The 18,976-nt window shown below is 45.0% G+C and overlaps 1 protein-coding gene across 1 annotated transcript in view; it reads right to left on the minus strand.

Moving 5' to 3' along the window:
* The window catches only part of LOC105491891 (myomesin 2), a 100,541-nt gene that overhangs the window by 18,922 nt on the left and 62,643 nt on the right, over positions 1–18,976 (minus strand). The window contains 6 exon segments of the mRNA XM_071068671.1: positions 4,438–4,476; positions 5,011–5,098; positions 5,287–5,400; positions 10,543–10,610; positions 12,895–12,954; positions 13,066–13,210. Of these exon segments, the coding sequence (XP_070924772.1) occupies positions 4,438–4,476; positions 5,011–5,098; positions 5,287–5,400; positions 10,543–10,610; positions 12,895–12,954; positions 13,066–13,210 (514 nt within the window).

The raw sequence follows: 18,976 nt of genomic DNA on the forward strand, positions 1-18,976 counted from the left end.
ACAATAAGTAATTATTTTCAAAAGTTAATGTGAATGTAACATCTATATAAAACAAAAAATTATTATCAAATATGTGGGGGAAAAAACAAAAAATGAACGCTATTTGTGACTACAACTATGTAAAGAAATAATACCAAAATAAAAACGGTTGTGATGGTGAAGCTCTTTGTTTTCCTTTTATCCTTAAATGCACATGAGGAAACAAAGAACATCAGCCAAAAATAAATAAATAAAAACCCCTTCCGTGACAGAGTTGGGGAAGAATGAAGAGATCGTGCGTGAAGCTCTCTGCGGCTGCGTCACCGCGTCACGCCAGGGTACTGCCCCCCTGCGGCTGCGTCACCGCGTCTCACCAGGGTACTCCCTGCCTGCGGCTGCGTCACAACGTCACGCCATAGTACTGCCTGCCTGCGGCTGCGTCACCGCATCACGTCGAGGTACTGCCTGCCTGCGGCTGCGTCACCACGTCACTCCATAGTATGCCGCGTCACCGCGTCTGGCCTGGGTACTGCCTGCCTGCGGCTGCGTCACCGCTGTCACACCATAGTATGCCGCCTGCGGCTGCGTCACCGCGTCTGGCCTGGGTACTGCCCGCCTGCGGCTGCGTCACCGCGTCTGGCCTGGGTACTGCCCACCTGCGGCTGCGTCACCGCGTCTCGCCTGGGTACTGCCCGCCTGCGGTTGCGTCACCGCGTCACACCATAGTACTGCCGCCTGCAGCTGCCTCACCGCGTCAGGCCGACATACTGCCTGCCTGCGGCTGCGTCACAGCGTCACAGCCCGGTATTGCCGCCTGCGGCTGCGTCACCGCGTCATGCCGAGGTACTGCCTGCCTGCGGTTGCGTCACCGCGTCAGGCCGACGTACTGCCTGCCTGCGACTGCGTCACAGCGTCAGGCCGACGTACTGCCTGCCTGCGGTTGCGTCACAGCGTCACACCCCAGTACTGCCTGCGACTGCGTCACAGCGTCACACCCCAGTACTGCCTGCGGCTGCGTCACCGCGTCACACCCCAGTACGGCCGCCTGCGGCTGCGTCACCGCGTCATGCCGAGGTACTGCCTGCCTGGACCTCCACACCTCCCTAAACCCCGCTAGTCCACTGCAAGGGAGGAAAGCACCCAGGAACCCGAGGGACAACAGGGGAGGAAATGGCAGACTTTGAGCCCATGCACAGCGCTTCCGGAGGTGGAGGGAGGGGCATGAGGTCTAGGGAACTGTGCGGGGCTAAGAAAGCCAAGAAGCGCCCAGGGAATGGAGTGAGCTCAGGACTCGGAGGGTCCCCGCATCTGGGCCGGCTGCAGACAAGAGGGTTATTGAAAATCTGTAAGAAGCAGAGATCCCTGACCACCATCTCCCCTCCCCAGTCAGGTGGGACTCTGTTTCCTCTACCAGGAGACAGCAGTTCACCCTTCAAGGAATCACAGCTTGAAAAATAGCTTGGGAACTGGGTGAAGTTAACAGACTGCAGAGCCGTATTCCCCCACCCGACCCCATTCCCTCCGCTCAAATTCCCTGATACTGACTTATGAGACCACCACCACCCTAACCAGGCGGAACACGGGAGGGTCGGAGCAGCCTGAGAGCAAAGCACACAGACCAGAAGCAACTCCCCCAGCCTCCATCAGCCTCTCCCAGTGCTCCCCCATCCTCCCCCAGTATTCCTCCAGCCTCTATCAGCCTCTTCCAGTGCTCCCCCAGACTTTATCAGCCTCTCCCAGTGCTTCTCCATCCTTCCCCAGTGCTCCCCCAGCCTCCATCAGCCTCTCCCAGTGCTTCCCCATCCTCCCCCAGTGTTCCTCCAGCCTCTATCAGCCTCTTCCAGTGCTTCCCCAGCCTCTATTAGCCTTCCCCAGGGCTCCCCCAGTCTCCATCAGCCTCTCCCAGTGCTTCTCCATCCTCCCCCAGTGCTCCCCCAGCCTCCATCAGCCTCTCCCAGTGCTTCCCCAACCTCCCCCAATGCTCCCCCAGCCTTCATCAGCCTTTCCCAGTGCTTCCCCAGTCTCCCCCAGGGCTTCCCCAGCCTCCATCAGCCTCTCCCAGTGCTTCCCCAGCCTCTATCATCTTCCCCCAGTGCTCTCCCAGCCTCCCAGGGCTCCTGTGTATGAGTCTGTATGCATCGGTGTGTGAGAGTCCACATAAGTGTGTGCCCATATGAGTATGTGAGTGTGTGTATGAGTGTGTGGGTGTCAGTGTGTGAGAGTTCACGTGTGAGTGCATGTATAAGTGTGTGTGTTGGGTGTGGGTATACTGGTGTGTGTGTGTATGAGTGTGAGTGGGAAATCGTGTGTGTGAGACTGCTGTGTGAGTGTGGGGATGTAAGTGTGTGGGTGTGAGTGTGTTGACAATGTGGCTTCCACTTCTTTCATTCTGATATGTCAGGGAGAGACTACGGCCCATGGTGTCCGGTTTCCCATGAGAATAAAGGTTCCCTAGTGATGTGGGAAGTTCTGGGCCTGTCCCCTCTGTCCCTATCCAACTCCCAACATAATGTGTATGTCCCCTCAGCGGCTGCATCTCTGCCTCGAGGTAACGAGCACACAGTGAGGACTCTGCCCTTTGCATTTGCCTTATACACACTCACTCTTCAAGACCTTCTGGTCAGTTCTGTTATCCATGAGTGACCCTTGGGCACATTATGAGATATTTTAACACAAAATAATTTCATGAGTATAAGAGTAAAGCCACATTTTTACTACCCAAAACAATCTAAAGATTTAATGCAATTCTTATCAAAATTTCAATGTTGTTTTTCACAGAAATAGAAAAATAATCCTTGGCCAGGCACAGTGGTTCAAGCATGTAATTGGGGAGTCTGCAGCAGGCGGATCACACGGTCAGGAAATGGAGACCATCCTGGCCAGTGTGGTGAAACCCCGTCTCTACTAAAAATACAAAAAAAATAGCTGGGCGTGGTGGTGCGTGCCTGTAGTCCCAGCTACTCTGGAGGCTGAGATAGGAAAATTGCTTGAACCTGGGAGATGGAGGTTGTAGTGAGCTGAGATTGACCCACTGCACTACAGCCTGGCAACAGGGAAGGACTCCATCTCAAAAAAAAAAAGAAAAAGAAAAATAATCCTAAAAGGTATATGCAATCAGGAGAGCCTAAGTCTAAGCAATCTTGAGGACAAAGAACAAAGCTGGAGGCATCGCACTCCTTGATTTCAAAATATATAGTTACAGAAACCAAAACAGCATGGCACTGACATGAGAACAGACAGATCAGCCAATGGAACAGCATAAAGAGCCCAGAAATAAAACTAAACATTGATGGTCAATTGGTTTTCAACAAAGATGCCAAGAAGACACAATAGGAAAAGACAGTCTCTTTAATAAATGGTGCTGGGAACACTGAATATCCACATGCAGAAGAGTGAAATTGGTGCTTTAACTTACGCCACAAGGGAAAATTAAATTGGATAAAAGACTTAAACATAAGACCTGAAACTGCGAAGCCGCTGGAAGGAAGCTTGAAAGAGACCCTTCACCCCATTGATCTGGGCAGTGATCACTTGGATAGGACGCCAAAAATAAAGGCAGCAAAAGCAAAAGTAAATAAATGTGACTGCACAAAACTAAAAAAGCTTCTGCACAGCAAAGGAAACAATTGACAGAATGAAGAAAGAACCCATGGATTGGGAGAAAAACTATATTCAAGCTATGCATTAGCTAAGGGACTAATACTTAAAATCCATAAGGAACTGAACTCCACAGGAAGAAAACAACCCATTAAAAATGGGCAAAGGATCTGAACAGATATTTCTCAAAAGAAGACAGAAAAATGGCCAACAGATACATGAAAAATACTGAACATCTCTAATCATCAGGGAAATGCAAATTAAAACTGCAGTGAGATATCATCTCACACCTGTTAGAATGGCTATTATCAAAAAGACAAAAGATAAAATACTGGCAAGGAGAGAAGGCTACGCTTGTGCACGGTTGGTGGCATGTAAATTAATACAGCCATTATGAAAAACAGTGTAGAGGTTCCTCCAAAAACAAGCTGAACTGACATGTGATCCAGCAATCCCACCTCTGGGCATTTATTTGTAAAGATAACATATGGTTTAACGTGTACAACGCAAAGTGAGAGGTGTAAAAATTCATTACGGCTATTCAACACGTGTACAAAGCTGCTCACAGCAATTGTGTACAAAGCAATCATGCCAGTTAACCTAAGACAGGATAGAAGAAGTGGCTAATCAGGAAGTCCAGACAGTTTCTTAAAGTAAAACTCAAACTCCAGACAAAACTGTGTGAAGTCCTTGAAAAAGCCTTATGGGCAGCAGATCACCACCCTGCCCTTCAATCCAGGGCCTCACACAGAACACCCACCGCGCGCCATCGTGCCCTCTTTCGCAGCAGTGACGGCCCATCTCAGGAAATAGTAATTTCAGCACCCCAAATGACTTGAAAATTAAAAGGCATTTACTTACCACAGACTCTACTCATTGCCAAAATCATATCGTCGTACACTGAAAATGAGAAGGGATACGCACCATTACGACATGTAATTTTAACAGAAAGCTGCATTTTCAATGTTTAATTAAATGGATACAGGAAATTGTGATGTTCAGTTGAAAAACGAAACATTAAAATGGCAATCTTTATCCATAAAAGGCTTATGTGTGCAATAAATCCTTCTAACCTATTCACTTTTAAACAAGGATCCAGAACGTTTTACTTAATATAAATCCAACTCTACATTTAACTGAATCACTGCCTCAGTGTTTCTATCATTTTAACTGTATTAGTAATGGGCTACTTGGCTTCTGATGATGGACCGAAATGACATTTCATATAAACCCAGAGTAATATCATGCATTATTCTAAAACACTGAAAAAACTCTGAAGGCAGCCAAAGAACAAATATATTTTCTTGTACAGTGTTACTGCTAAAGAAACAAAGTGTGCTATAGCTGAGGCTAGAGATAGACCTGCCTTCAGAACACATCGCATCCTGTTGGTGAAAGGAATTTCTTGTTCACAGAACAAAGGTTTTCTTTTACCTTTGCCAGCTATTTCAAGGATGGACGCATCTTGGCCTCTGTCATCTTTCAAGGTTGCCTTGTATTCACCATGGTCCTTCTTTGACAACTACAAATAAAACACATTCCATATTTATGTAAAATCAGTACAGCAATAGGAAGTGTAATAAACTCTAATACATTTTCTTTGCAAACCACTGAAATTCAGGATGCAAATTAGAGGAATGCAGAATTTCGAGTTATTTGAAAGTGCCGTTTTTGTTTTGCTTTCGTCTTGTATTACTCAATGCCTGATACCTTTGGGATGAGCAGCTGACAGGTTCCCCTCTCCAGGTCAGGCGATGTATCCGTTTCATACAGAACGTCATCCTTGAGCCATTTGAAAACGGTTTCTTTCTTGGTGTTTGCAACCTATGAAATAGAAATCTTAAGTTTAGTATGTAAATCATTCTGACTCATGAGAAAAAGAAAGTCTATTAGAATTTTAAATCACAGAGCCCCCTCAAAAAACCTTAATTTTTACTATAGACAGTCTCAGATGAAGGCTTATGGAAAAGCTGTCACTCCTAATAACGTCAAACACATTTCTAAATTCCAGCTTCTAAAATTATTAAGTCCTCACAGTTGCTCACAGAAGGACAAATGATTCTCGTCATTCTAGTCCATGAAATTAGAGGGCGTAAAGATCTTTGGTCTATATGAAATGTCATTAACAAAGACAAGTCTTAAGCAATATATATAGGGATTTCTAAATAATATAGAATATTCTGAGGGTCTGTAAAGCTGCTTGGCAGCTGCTCTTTTAGCAGCATCAGATTTCAGGTACAGGGACACAAAGGAAATGAAACCTTAACACAAAAAATGCCCACTAGAGGTGAGGACCTTCCCTTAACTGAAATTCCTCACAATTCAATCACTGGCTAGAAACTAAGCTTTGCGGACTCCGAAGATAAGTGAGCATTCCAATTCACATGCTCTGGCATTCCTCTGAGGGATGAGGAAGAGTTCATATTCAGCATGGCAGGATATACGAATCCCATCGCGCTATACGAGTCTGACAATTCTACGTTCACATCCATGTGGATTCAAGAAGAGTGATGTTGATGACAAAAGATTGCAAATAATTCAACAGTGTGATCAGCTCTGCTAGGGTAACAGTACAACACAGAATTTCCACATGTGCTATGGGAAATGGCATTGTTCTTGACAGCACTGGGACTGAATCTCTGTGAAGCAGGGGTTTCGTCTGTTTCACTAACACTTGTCCCCAAGTGCATGGCTGCCTGCCTGGCACACAGAGGTTGTCCTGTCAATGTTTGTGGAATACGCAGATGGAAGGTATCCCACTGAGCTCCTAAGTAGGGTCTTCCTTCTAAAGTCAGAACCACTCCTTGATAACAAATCTTAGAATGGACTGAGGCTGAGGCTCCACGACTCTAGCACACGATCCCCTTTAACATTTCAAGATTTTCTTTGGTGTCTCTTTTCAATGCCAATCTAATTGCTTACTGTCTCTTAAATCAATACTGTTTTCCCTTCCTCTCTTCTTCAAAGAAATTTTACATTGCTGGTCCTTTCCAATTTTACATTGCTGGTCCCTTCCAATAAATGCCTTTCCAATGACCTTCAATTTCTGTTTTCTAAAAAAATATATTTGTCCTATAAGTGGGGGAGGCGGTTCTAATTCCCCAAAACAACTCATTTGTTTCTTCTCTGCACTCCCTCAACTTCTCTCTACCATAAACTCTTTAAAATATGGGCACCTAAACTGTACATGAATGTCTAGGAAAGATGATAACATCACTTCTTAGGCTACATATGGCCCATTCCTGACTCACACTTCCTAAAAGTCAGTGCTAATTCTCCACTTCTGCTGTGTAACAGATGTTTAACAGATTTTCTTATGTTTATGATTGTGGTTTCTCTGTGTCTTAAACTTTTAAAAATGATTTTCTCTGAAGTTATAATGTGAATGTATCCCTGTATAAATTTTTCTCCATGTACTTTTTTCATGTAAATAATTTTTAACCATCTGCACCACATTATTAAATGAAAAACCGTGTAGACAAAATGGTGCACAGAATCACAGGCTTGACAGGGACACAAGTACGTAAATCAAATGTATTAAATTGCACCAAAAAACCCTCAAATCTCAAGTAATATTAGTTTTCCCAATATCTGTGTTTAAAGATTTATGAATTACTTTAGTCAGGGAACCTAAAATACTTTTAAATATTTATAGACGGTTCTATCCCACTAAGATGATATCAGAGCCCATGGAAAGCAGAACTCGGGGGTCTCACCACTGGCATTGGGAGTGCACACACACGTTTTATGGCACGGTCAGAACAACAACAACAACAACAAAGAATAAATGGACACCATAACCGAGTCACTCTGACTTGCTCTGGGCTTTGAGTTGCTGACTCCCTAAGGAACTGATTTTTGCAGTGCTGATGTCTACAATTTTGAGCAAACATACCTTTCTGCGTAGGGTAAATAATTGGAGAAAGTTGTTTTTCCAGCATAAACGGACTATGTACACAGGCTATCATCAGTCACCTGGTGGGTTTCTTCCCTTTAAGTATCCATTATGCTTTTCATTTGTTGAGCAAGACTTCTAAAGACCACCTCCCTTGCAGCTTCCTTGCAAGTAACCACCTTCTCTTCTTTTATCAATGTTTTCATTTCTGAATCTTCCTTTTAAACATACTAGCGCAAGAAATTCACTACCAAAAATCTAAGTATTTAATAAATTTACCACAACCTTGAGTGTGTTTGATATTAAAGCCTTAGCTCTAGTTATCACACACACACACACATACACACACACACACATATATATATACAGGAAATCAAATTGCAAATTAATTACCAATACTGAGGATGATCAAAATAGTAAGAAAGGTTCGTTTCATCACACAAATTTCTACGAGCAACCTGCACCTATCTAGGGTGTGTTCAACACCCACCTAGTTCCAAACCCCCGTGCCCACCCTCCTGCAAATCCCTGTGCCCGGGTCCACTCCCGAGTGCACTGCAGACCTCTTCATGGCAGGTCCCCACCCAACACTTACACACATCAATGAGTTCGCACCCCAGTGTCCCCACCGAGATGGCCCAGCGGAGATCACCAAGGCTTAGCCCTGCCTCCTCTCCATTTGTCCTGCTTGGCCTCACTTTCCTGCTCAACTTAGACAGCTGGTTGACCAACTAACTACAGTTAAGCAAGACCCAAAGTTCCTATTCCATCTTCCCTTCTTGCAACATCCATCCAGCAAGACCCCAATCATGAATCTATCCCCTGACTCACACCAGGGTCACCGGCCACATCTGGAAACATCAATCCCAACACCCCTATTTGGGCCACTACGAACTGTCTCCACATTGGTTCACTCAACAGTGATTTCCATTCTTAATAAGGAGCTCCTGTCATGCCTCCTTCAGTGGCAATCACAGCCCACTCCTGCCCCCCACCCCACCATGGGCCACCTTCCTCATCTTCAACACCCTCCAACCTTTCACTGGAAAGAGCATGAAATCAACTGGCTACACTGGTGGATCTGCTGCTTGCTCTGCCCTGGTTTTTGGCATCACCCACGCCCCCTCATTGTCCTTCACGGGGAGCTGCCCTGGGGGCCAAGCAGCCCCCTGCATGGCTGTGCTGACCTCCTGGTCTCATCTCCCTCCAGGCCAGCACTGCCCCTCCTGTGTCCCCATGCCCTCCCTTTCCTTCACCTGTGACTCCTCTTCTACTGACCCCTCTGCCTATAAATAGGATTGAGTGTCCCCATCCAGAAAGAGAGAGAGACAAAGCCGCCCTGACTCCCCTCTCTCCCCCTCACAGCCCGCTGAGCACCTTAGAGGGCAGCGGGCTCCTGCTCACATCCTCTCTTGTTTCTCATCTCCTCAGCCCACCACGTAGAGACCCCGCCTTGCCAACAGCACCCAGCCCGTGCTGCCTCCAGCCACCCCTCCTCACCCAGCCATGCAGCACTTCCTCCAGCTGCCCATCTTCACCCGGCCATGCAGCACTTCACTCCAAAGTCCCTCCCTGCCAGCAGCCACCAAGTCATTTGCTTTCCCTCTGAACTCTCTGACGGTTTCTGCTCAATAATCCCAGAGCTGCTCTCCTCTTCTCCTCTGACAATCTGAATTTTCCAGAATGCCCCAATTGTTTGTGATGTTCCTGTCTCTAAAGGCTGTCCTTTGGCAGCTTGACCCACTTGCGTCATGTCCGCAGCCAAGCATTCCTGATACCTCATGAATCCACACCCAATATCTCATGAATCCACGTGCTCCAGTTGACTTTCCCATTGCTGCCAGGTTCACATGTCCCGTTGTGAGCTGGTTATGCCTTATTGCCCATTCCACGGATATAACTAAATCTTTGTGAAATTGAATGTATTCTCAAAACCCTAAAACTTGGCCCTCCCCATACAGTGCTGATCTCAAGTAATATCACACCCACTCGGTCCTTCCCTCTCACCCACACCCAGCTACTTGCCAACTCCTGCTGGTTTTAACTGCTGGATGTTTATCCTAAATCTCCTCTCTGTGGATATGAAACTGCCCTGCTGGAGTTACCCTCTCTCAGCAGCCTGCTGAAGCATCGCCCTCCAGCCCTGCCACCTCCAGCCTTCCTTGTCAACAAGCAGCCCATGTCACTGCACTCACAGCCCTCAGGTGCTCTGCACCCTCTCAGACCATGGCCAGCCTCTGGGTCCTGCAGGAGAATGCCCCACTTGCCCATCAGCCTTGGATTTTTTATTGTTTTTATTTTTAAGTGCACAGTTCAGCTTCTCTGTCCCTCCCTGCTTCTCTGTCCCTTCCTCTTTCTCTGTCCCTCCCTGCTTCTCTGTCTCTCCCTGCTGCTGGATCTTCCTGGAACCATCTTTTCCCACTCACTGGCCTGCATAATTCTTAGTCCCCTTGGCACACGCAGCTCAGGAATCATCTCTTTATTGAAACTATCTGTTTACTTTTCTCTCTTATCCAGTAGACAATAAGAAACTAGTTTGGGGGTAAAAATAATGCATTATTGATCTTTTCCCCCCATCCCCTCATCCTGAGACAGTCAAATAGTAGGCGGGTTATTAAATTGAAGGTTTGCTGCTTAAAACAGCTTTTTATATTTAGTAATAAAACATTTCATTACTACATTGTTAAATGAAACTGAAAAAAGCATCTTGTCTCCAAAGCATGCCTTTTCTTTCCGGATGAACTCGTATGAGCAGCACCTCCAGGTGTATTTCACCAGGGCACGCTTTCTCATAAACTCAATAATGGTTTAAGTAAAATTTTTGTAATCCAACCTTCCGTTGCATCCCATAACACTGTAATCTTTTCATGAAGAAGAAAAGACAAGCACTAAAGTCCAAGTAATAAAAACTCCACAGAACCCAAAAGCCACTCTGCCCATCCGCAGTTACACAGACACCACACGTTTCATCACCAGCATCACAGATTTGGCCACAGCTGCTCCCTGAAAGGCCCCTCTGATAGTAACCAGAACGAGACTTATTGTTTCCCTGTTAGAACCAGGTTTCTCACCTTGCAAACAAGTCGAACTTCACATTCTTCTGTGACGTCCCAGTGCAAGTACTCAGCAAAATGAGGCCCTAAGGAGGAAAAAAGGAAAAGCAACTTTTTAAAAAGGAAAAAGGAAGTAAACAAATAAATATATAGCTATTATATCTATACCTACACATTTACGCATGGTGTGTATATATAATACAAAAGCATGTATTATATATATTTATGTAATGCATTTTTGGTGGAAACAATAGCTATGCAGAATGAAACTGATTTAGTTTTCAGGCCTGGGATGTCGACACATGTTAACACTGATTCTCCACTGGAATCTGTGCTTCCTGGTAGGAGCACACCATCTGATGGCTCCTCCTTACTGACATCTCACATCTATTGCTCTTTAGAAAGGAGACTATTGAAATAATTATATTTTGTTTCCCAAAGTATATGTCTAACCGAACATTCGACAACACGGGAAATAATATCTTTAATAAGAGCATAGACATGAGATGAAGAAGTAACAGTTTGACCTAGCAATTGTGTAAAACACATTTTCTTTAGATAGCATTCAAAATCAAAGATGGGTTTATGTAGGGTTTTTTTAAAATGTTAATCATTTTTATTTAAAATACATGTAGGAATAAGTCATACACTAATACCCTTTTGCCATTCAATGCAAAAATACAAAGCAGAGTTGGAAAGTATGTGTTGACTTCTTTCATATACATGAATACATCCTACAAAGTTGGCCAAAATATGTTCATAATGTAGAAATAAGTAAAATAAAATATTTGTGACTATTAGAAATAAAAACAATGAAAAATAACGAAAATGAATGTTTTATGTTTCATACTTCATATTCTAATTTTTCTCAAGAAGTATAGAAATCCCATATATAAAAATATTATTTGAATAAACCCTCGGGGTATGTTTGAGAATCTAAAATGTATTCATTTTCCTTTGTATCTAGTTAACATGTATTTGTAAAAGCAATCTAGTTAAAATATATTGTTTGTCGTTAGAAAATTTAAAAGCTCCCACAATTTTAAGTAGAATGAACAATTTCCTGGTGATAGGAATAGCCTCTACTGCCTTCTCTACATTTCAAAGCCGAATGATGCCCCTGCCTCCTCCACCCCCGTTCTTTATTCTTTTTCATTAAAATTGCTGGACTCTGTCTGGACATTAAAGCTAGAGGCACGCTTTCCTCATCACTCATGGCTATAAAGTGGGTTCCTTTCCCATGCAGTTGGTAAGCCCCACGCATCTACGGGATGCTCAGCCCCATAAGAAATATTAGGAATTCGACAAACAACGGAAGAGCCGGCCTGTCCTCTGAGTGCAGGGTAACATCCAGCCCCTCACAAAGGCTCAGAGCCCATGAAAGGAACAGCCGGGACCCCTGTAGTCAGGGAAGGCCACAGTGGGAGGCCACAGGGAGATGGGAAGACCCACTTTGGACTTGAGATTGGAAAGACCTCAAGAGAGACAAGACCACAGAGACAGGCATGGACGCCCAGGAAGGGACAAGGTGAAGAAATCAGTCCGGCCCATCCAGGAAGTTGTCCCCATGGTGGGAAATAAGATCTGGTTAAGCGGTGGGTGCAGATTGTGGAAAGCCTGCGTTTACCTGATGCATGCTTTATGGGGCTATTACAGCGTTTTATGCAAAGGGGCGCCTAAAAGAAATAAGTGTATCGGAAGAACCACCTCCCAGCAGCATATAGAAGAGAGTAGTTAGTCAGCAAGTCAGTCACAGATCCTGGTTAGACTGATAGTTTCTTTGACTTAAGATAATAACAGGAAATGTGAACATTAAACAGAAGAGTCTGGGGCTTTTAAAGGTAGAAGCATTTTTTAAAATGCAGGCAAAATACATGTAAAGGACAAAGAACAGAAAAGTATACACATTTCTAGTGCTAAGAAATGGCAATGGTCTAACTTTTCTTTTTTTTTTTTTTTTTTTTTTCTTTTTTTGAGACAAGATCTCACCTGTTGCCCAGGCTGAAGTGCAGTGGCGTGATCATAGCTCACTCCAGCTTCAACCTTGGGATCAAGCTAGGACTACAGGCATGCACCAACATGCCCAGCTTCTTTTGATTTTTTTTTTTTTTTTTTTTAAAGACAGGTTCTGCCTGTGTTGCTCAGGCTGGTTTTGAACTCCCGGGCTCTGGTGATCCTCCCAGCTCAGCCTCCCAAAGTACTGGGATTACGAGCATGAGCCACCATGCCTGGCCTGGCCTGGCCTAACCTTTAATCATTTAGAACAGCCTTTAGGGTCGCTTGGGATCACGTAGGATCTGCTTCTGACAAATACTCCAATCGTAAGTCTTTGCTTTATGCTTGGGGCAGAGGAGCAGGTCAGTGACTCACCTTGTTTCCTGAGAAATTCTTTCCTTTGAAACTCAGCCTCTTCCAGCACAGTCCTGAATGCTAAATTCAATATTTAAAAAAAAATACATATGAAACATGTTTGCTTCTCTCCAAAAGAATTTAATTTGAATTATCTTTTATGGACATATGGAAATATTCGATATAGCATACCGTCTCCAATAAGGACTAGAGAAGACTGACTTTTGGCTTTTCCGTCATGAATCTGCACAGTGTAGGTCCCCTCATTTTCAATAGTAAATCGATCCATCACCATCTCAATAATGCCAGTAGCTTTGTCACATTTAATTCTGTGTATCTGCAAGCAAAACAAGGGAAATGGAGAATTATACAAGGAAATCTCTCCTAGTTTTCCTTCTCAGCATTTAACAATTGTATCAGCCATGAGATCTTAAGGGATTATGACAGGAAGAAACCAAAATGAAATTTTATCAAGGAAACCTCCCGGTGAACACAGATCAAACTTGTGGGTATGAGCTGTCACTCAGTGACAAAGCCTGGCTGTATGAGGAGATCTGAGAGTCCAAACCAGGTACCTTCTAGGCAGACTCCACACCTACCCAAGAATGAGTTACTAACGTGAAGCAGATAAAATTCACAGGAGAAAATAAAACGATATGCAATTGATATGAATTATAACGATCGCCAGCTGATGACAAAATCCCACATAGATAGCGCCAACAGGCAATCTCCACAGCCACTGTCAGCTTCAGTTCCTGAGACACAGCACCCACAAGCTCCAACCTGCTACTGTCCATCAGGATGCAGGGGTTTCAGGTGAGGAAAGGATAAATGGACCTCCAACAGGTGTTGACTTTTTTTTAATCACTTTTGATTTTTTATTTTTTAAATGTTTCATTTTATTCTACAGTACATGCACAGACACATACGAACACATTTTATTTAGGTAATCCTACAAGTCGAAGAACAAGTGTTTCTCTAACACACAGATGCATTGAGTGAATTTGATCATTTTTTTCCCTCTGATTTTGTGATGTTTATTTATTAAATTTTTAACTTCACTAAAACCATTTTCCCTACCTTTATTAATGCTTATTTCTCTTTATTTCTCTTTTTTATGTTTTATTTTTAATTTTATTTTTTATTTTTTTGCTGGTTTCCTTATTTGGGGGTTCGATATTTTTACCTTTTTGTGCTTGATAATTATTATAAATTAGTATTAGTAGTTAAATTTCACTTTTTCACTTAACTCTAATTCTAATAGAACCTTTCAAAACATCAATCAGTCTGTGTAATTTTTAGAACTGTTTCAAACCAATTTCATATGGTATTGGTCTTTGCCAATATATGTTCTTAATATATTCAACCATGTCTTCTTTGTAATTCTGAAAACAAGTTTTCCTTTGTAACAGTATATAAATTTGTCACATCCCTGTGGTCCCAGCTACAGAGGAGGCTGGGGCAGGAGGATCATTTGGGCGACAGAGAAAGACCCTGTCTCAAAAAAATAAAAAGAAATTTTGTTGGGCTGGGTGCAGTGGCTCACACCTGTAATCCCAGCACTTTGGGAGGCCAAGGCAGGCAGATCACCTGAGGTCAGGAGTTCCAGACCAGCTTGGCCAACATGGTGAAACCCCATCTCTACTAAAAATACAAGCATTAGCCAGGCATGGTGGCGCATGCCTGTAATCCCAGCTACTCAGAAGGCTGAGGCATGAGAATCACTTGAACTCAGGAGGCAGAGGTTGCAGTGAGCTGAGATCACGCCACTGCACTCCAGCCTGGGCAACAGAGTGAGACTCTGTCTCAGAAAAAGGGGGAAAAAAGAAATTTTGCCATATATAGTGCATACGACCAAACTACAAACATTTGCCCACACAATTCCCCCTTCCTGCCTGCAGTGCAGCTGTCTTATTGCTAAGATGGGAGAAAGATTGGGAGGGGAGGCTGTTGGTTGCTCTGAGAACATTAAACTGCATCGCTTCATGATTTCTAGGTTTTACTGTATGACAGGAACAGTCCACAGAAGCCTGGACTACCTGCCTCTCTGCTGCTTTGGGGATGAATGTAGGGATACATTTCATGCCTTGGAGTTCCCCGAGGGCCATGCCCCACAGTTCTGAGCTCGCAGGCCTCTCTGCAACCATGCAGCAGCTTCTGCCCATCCTTGCCGTGGCCACCTCACCCGAATGCAGCCCTTGTGACTGGCTCCAAGGGAGACTTCCCTGATGTCCCGGGGTGAGGCTTGGTGTTTCCTGGGGTCCACAGCCGTGCCTCCCCTCCCCCAGCAGCACCCTGCCCTCGGGAGCACCCTCCCCGGCCTACCTATCCTCCTGCTGTCTGTCTCACTAGACAATGAGCCCCTCAGAGCAGGCATGGCCTTACTCATCCCTGCAGCCTCACGCCGTGCCTAGCATCATGCCTGGCAGTGAGAAACACCAAACACATGTCCGTCGAGGTTCTGATGAGAACATCAGCTGGAGGGGGCTTAACTCATCCTGCCATCCGTGGTGTTGAGTGGCTGTGGTCTCTGACACTACTGAGTGACACTGAGCAATTTTAGAAGATAATTATCCTTCTAAGTGAGAGCCCACGGACGTGGTCAGGACCAGAGCGTCCTTCCCAGTGCAGACCCAGGAAGCCTTCTTGATCAACTGAGACCTTCCCCTCCTGATCAGTCATTGGCTGAAACTACAAACCTGTCCCAGCCAGTCCTTCCTCCATCCCTGGCTGCACCTGTCACCTCCCTTCCTTCAACAGCTAACCCCCTGCACCACCCTCTTTGACCTCCCTGCCCTGGTGCAGCCACACCTTGGGCACCGAAGCCCCAACCCAGGCAGCATCTGGGGTAGAGGCCTCCCAAGGCCATCGCCTGCTCCCAGCTCACCTTCCCCATGCCTCTGCTCACTCAGCGTTTGGGATGCGCTAAGATACTGAAAGGTTTTATGGCTGCTAGTGGATTGCATTGTACTCTACCTGGATGATACAATGTCTGACATTGAGCAGGGTCTTGACAGTAGAAAGACCACATCCCAGTGTGTGACTTGTCCTAAATGCAGCAGTAATGCAGGGCAGAACGGTGTCGAGGGCATCCAGTGTCCAATGCGGGACTCGCCCCAGCCATGCCACCGTAGAATCACGGGAGTCTGGACGCCCGGCCTCGGCTTCCTCGTGCCCAGAGTTAGCAATATGGCAGTCTCAGCTGCTGTCAATATTTTCTACAGATCTTCATCTACCTTTGGATTGATCCCAGCTGGAATTGGGGCAAAGGCTTTGCAGCCTGAATAATGATCTTACCCAGGACCCAGAGAGGCTCTTGGAGCCTCATGAGCAAAACAAAACACTAATAGTCTGTGGTGCTCAGCAAATGAGGCAGCAAAGGAGACTCCGTCAGCCCTTAGAACCACACTCCTCTTACAACACTTGCCTTAGCAGCAATACTACAGAGAATTTCTATCTGCATGTGACAACGTAAGTTTGGCCAGAAAATTAGCAACCTTCTTCTGATAAATCACGTGCATTTATTTTCACAGTGTTCTTCTTTCTGAGTTTACATTTCTGTTTTTATATTGCAAATGCCAGTGCCACCAGAGAGGCTTTAGAAGAGGAAAATTAGCAAACTAGCCACTTGGTTCAGGTTCTCTCTCTCTGTTCATTTTCTTCAGCATTGTTTCTAAGTTCTTCTGCTTGACATTCAAAGCCTGTATCTTCTGACCCATTCCATTCCCAAAAATATTTCCTAAGATCACTCAGGCAAACAGCCCCCTCTGTTGAGCCCACCCCTCCACTTCCCTGTGTCCCTATTCCCTGACCATTCCTGGCTCTCTGTGCACTTGAGCGGCTTGGAATGTCTCATTCTCTCCCTCCCATCCCCAACCCCCACCCCTCGAGCCCCGATTTCTACCTCCTTGACACCTATTTATTTCAATAACCCTCTACCCTTGAAATCCTTCCTGACTACTTCAGCCTCTTCAACTCTCTGCCTTCTCTGAATTCTGAGAGTGTTTACTGCACTGTTTTAATAGAACCTGGGTTCTATCTTTCTTCTCTGTCCTCCCCTCCTTGAAGGTGTATTTCTTTGACCCATGACAGTCTCTGTAAGAGCAGCTTCATATCTGACTGTTCTGTCCCTGCTGGTGCGTTGGCCAAGCGGATATTCACCAGGTGACGTACAGGATAGGTGCTGCCATCCACTGGGAAGGGAACAGGACCCCGCAGGCTCCCAACAGCTCCTGGGGATGCTGTAATTGTTGCTTCATTGAATCTGACTTTCAGGGTTTACGTGAATAAAGTCTGCTCCACTCCTACCCCAGGTTTTGATTTCCCATAAACATAAAAATCACCTTCACAATTAGAAATTCCAATATTATATCAGAGATGTAGATCACACAATGTATACTGTGTCAGATCACTGAGACTTTTTCTAAACAGAAAACTGGCACAGGAAATTGGTACATCTAAAATGATAGAAAGAGACAGAAATGGATGAGAAGGCATGACCTCAGACTGTTTTTGAGGGAGGGAGATTATTTTAAGAAATGGCTCAGCCGGGCGTGGTGGCTCACGCCTGTAATCCCAGCACTTTGGGAGGCCAAGGTGGGCGGATCATGAGGTCAGGAGTTCGAGACCATCCTGGCTAACACAGGGAAACCCCGTCTCTACTAAAAATACATTAAAAAAAAATTAGCTGGGCACGGTGGCGGCGCCTGTAGTCCCAGCTACTCAGGAGGCTGAGGCAGGAGAATGGCGTGAACTCGGGAGGCGGAGCTTGCCGTGAGCCAAGATCGCACCACTGCACTCCAGCCTGGGTGACAGAGCGAGACTCCGTCTCAAAAAAAAAAAAAAAAAAAAAAAAAGAAATGGCTCAATTGCAGGAAGCACAACAACTTTGCCCCCATCCCTGGAGACTGACGTCGCTCTTGGAGGTGCCATGAGCAGGAGAGGGACCTGAGATTCCAGTGGATACACTGTCCCATGGACCTCGGGTTTCTTTACAGTGCAGAGTGTTTACTTTCAAATATCAAAAGTAAACTTCAGGTTGATCAGACAAATGCACTGTCCTTGTTTGTACGACATTATCCTCACTTCGAACATCTATGAGTAGAGAATGAATGATAGGAACTTACTCTAACTGGCTCTGAGTAAGAAAAACGTATGATTCTCATCAACTAGAGTCTTAGCAATAGAGCAGCTTTTTCCATTTTCTTAGCTGCTGTGCTGCAATGTCTGGGTAGGTTTTAGAAAATAATTAGGCTTCTTGCTAATGCCATTATGCGGCAAGATGAAGTTCAATGATTTTACGAGTGTCATAAATACAGGCTTTCATATGGCTTCCACAAAATAGCATCAATCTTCAAATGTAAAAGGCACCTGTGGATTGTTAATTGAAGAAGTAAAATATATTCCAAAAGATTAGCCATGGAGCCAGGGCACCCATCCTAAAAGGAAGCTCTATACAGCAGGTAGGAAATGTCCATCAAAAGATATCCCACAAATAAAGTGCACTTCCCCTAAATTCCATTTCATTTCATAGCATGGTCTCTGCTCAAAGATTTCTCCAATTACCTGGATCAGAAACTAAGTCTCCCATAGGCAATAGTTATATCATCGGCTTTTTTGCAGCCCAAAGCTAGATGTTTTCTACTTTCTAGCCGGCTCTCCCATGTAGGAGTGAGTCTTAAAGTGTGTCATGATTCTCATGGAAAAGATTGACTGAAGAAGAAAATTCTATGATCCTTGTCCACGCAAGACTTCTGTCTGGTCAACATTCATCTAACTGAGTCCTGCTAAATGCCCATCAGACACAAAGGCTGGACTACAATGAGGGGTCCAGCTTAGAAATACAGTAGGTGGGCTGCCTGGGAGAGCGAGAGGCTCCTGCATCCTACGGTTCCCCTAAAACTTGTGTAATGAACAAACCAATCAACATTGAGGACTTAGTAGGCAGCTAAGGTTGCCAACCACACTCTACACTGGGCACTAAGGGAAAAAGGCAGAAGCAGTAAAGATGGGGACTTTGAGAAAGCCCCAAGTCACCACTGAACAATAAAGTCCCCATGAAATAGGGCTGTCCTTTAACTGGGTCCCAGGCATGCTGTACTTA

Source organism: Macaca nemestrina, chromosome 8 (genome assembly GCF_043159975.1).
Source record: "Macaca nemestrina isolate mMacNem1 chromosome 8, mMacNem.hap1, whole genome shotgun sequence".
In the NCBI taxonomy this organism is placed as follows: Eukaryota; Metazoa; Chordata; class Mammalia; order Primates; family Cercopithecidae; genus Macaca; species Macaca nemestrina.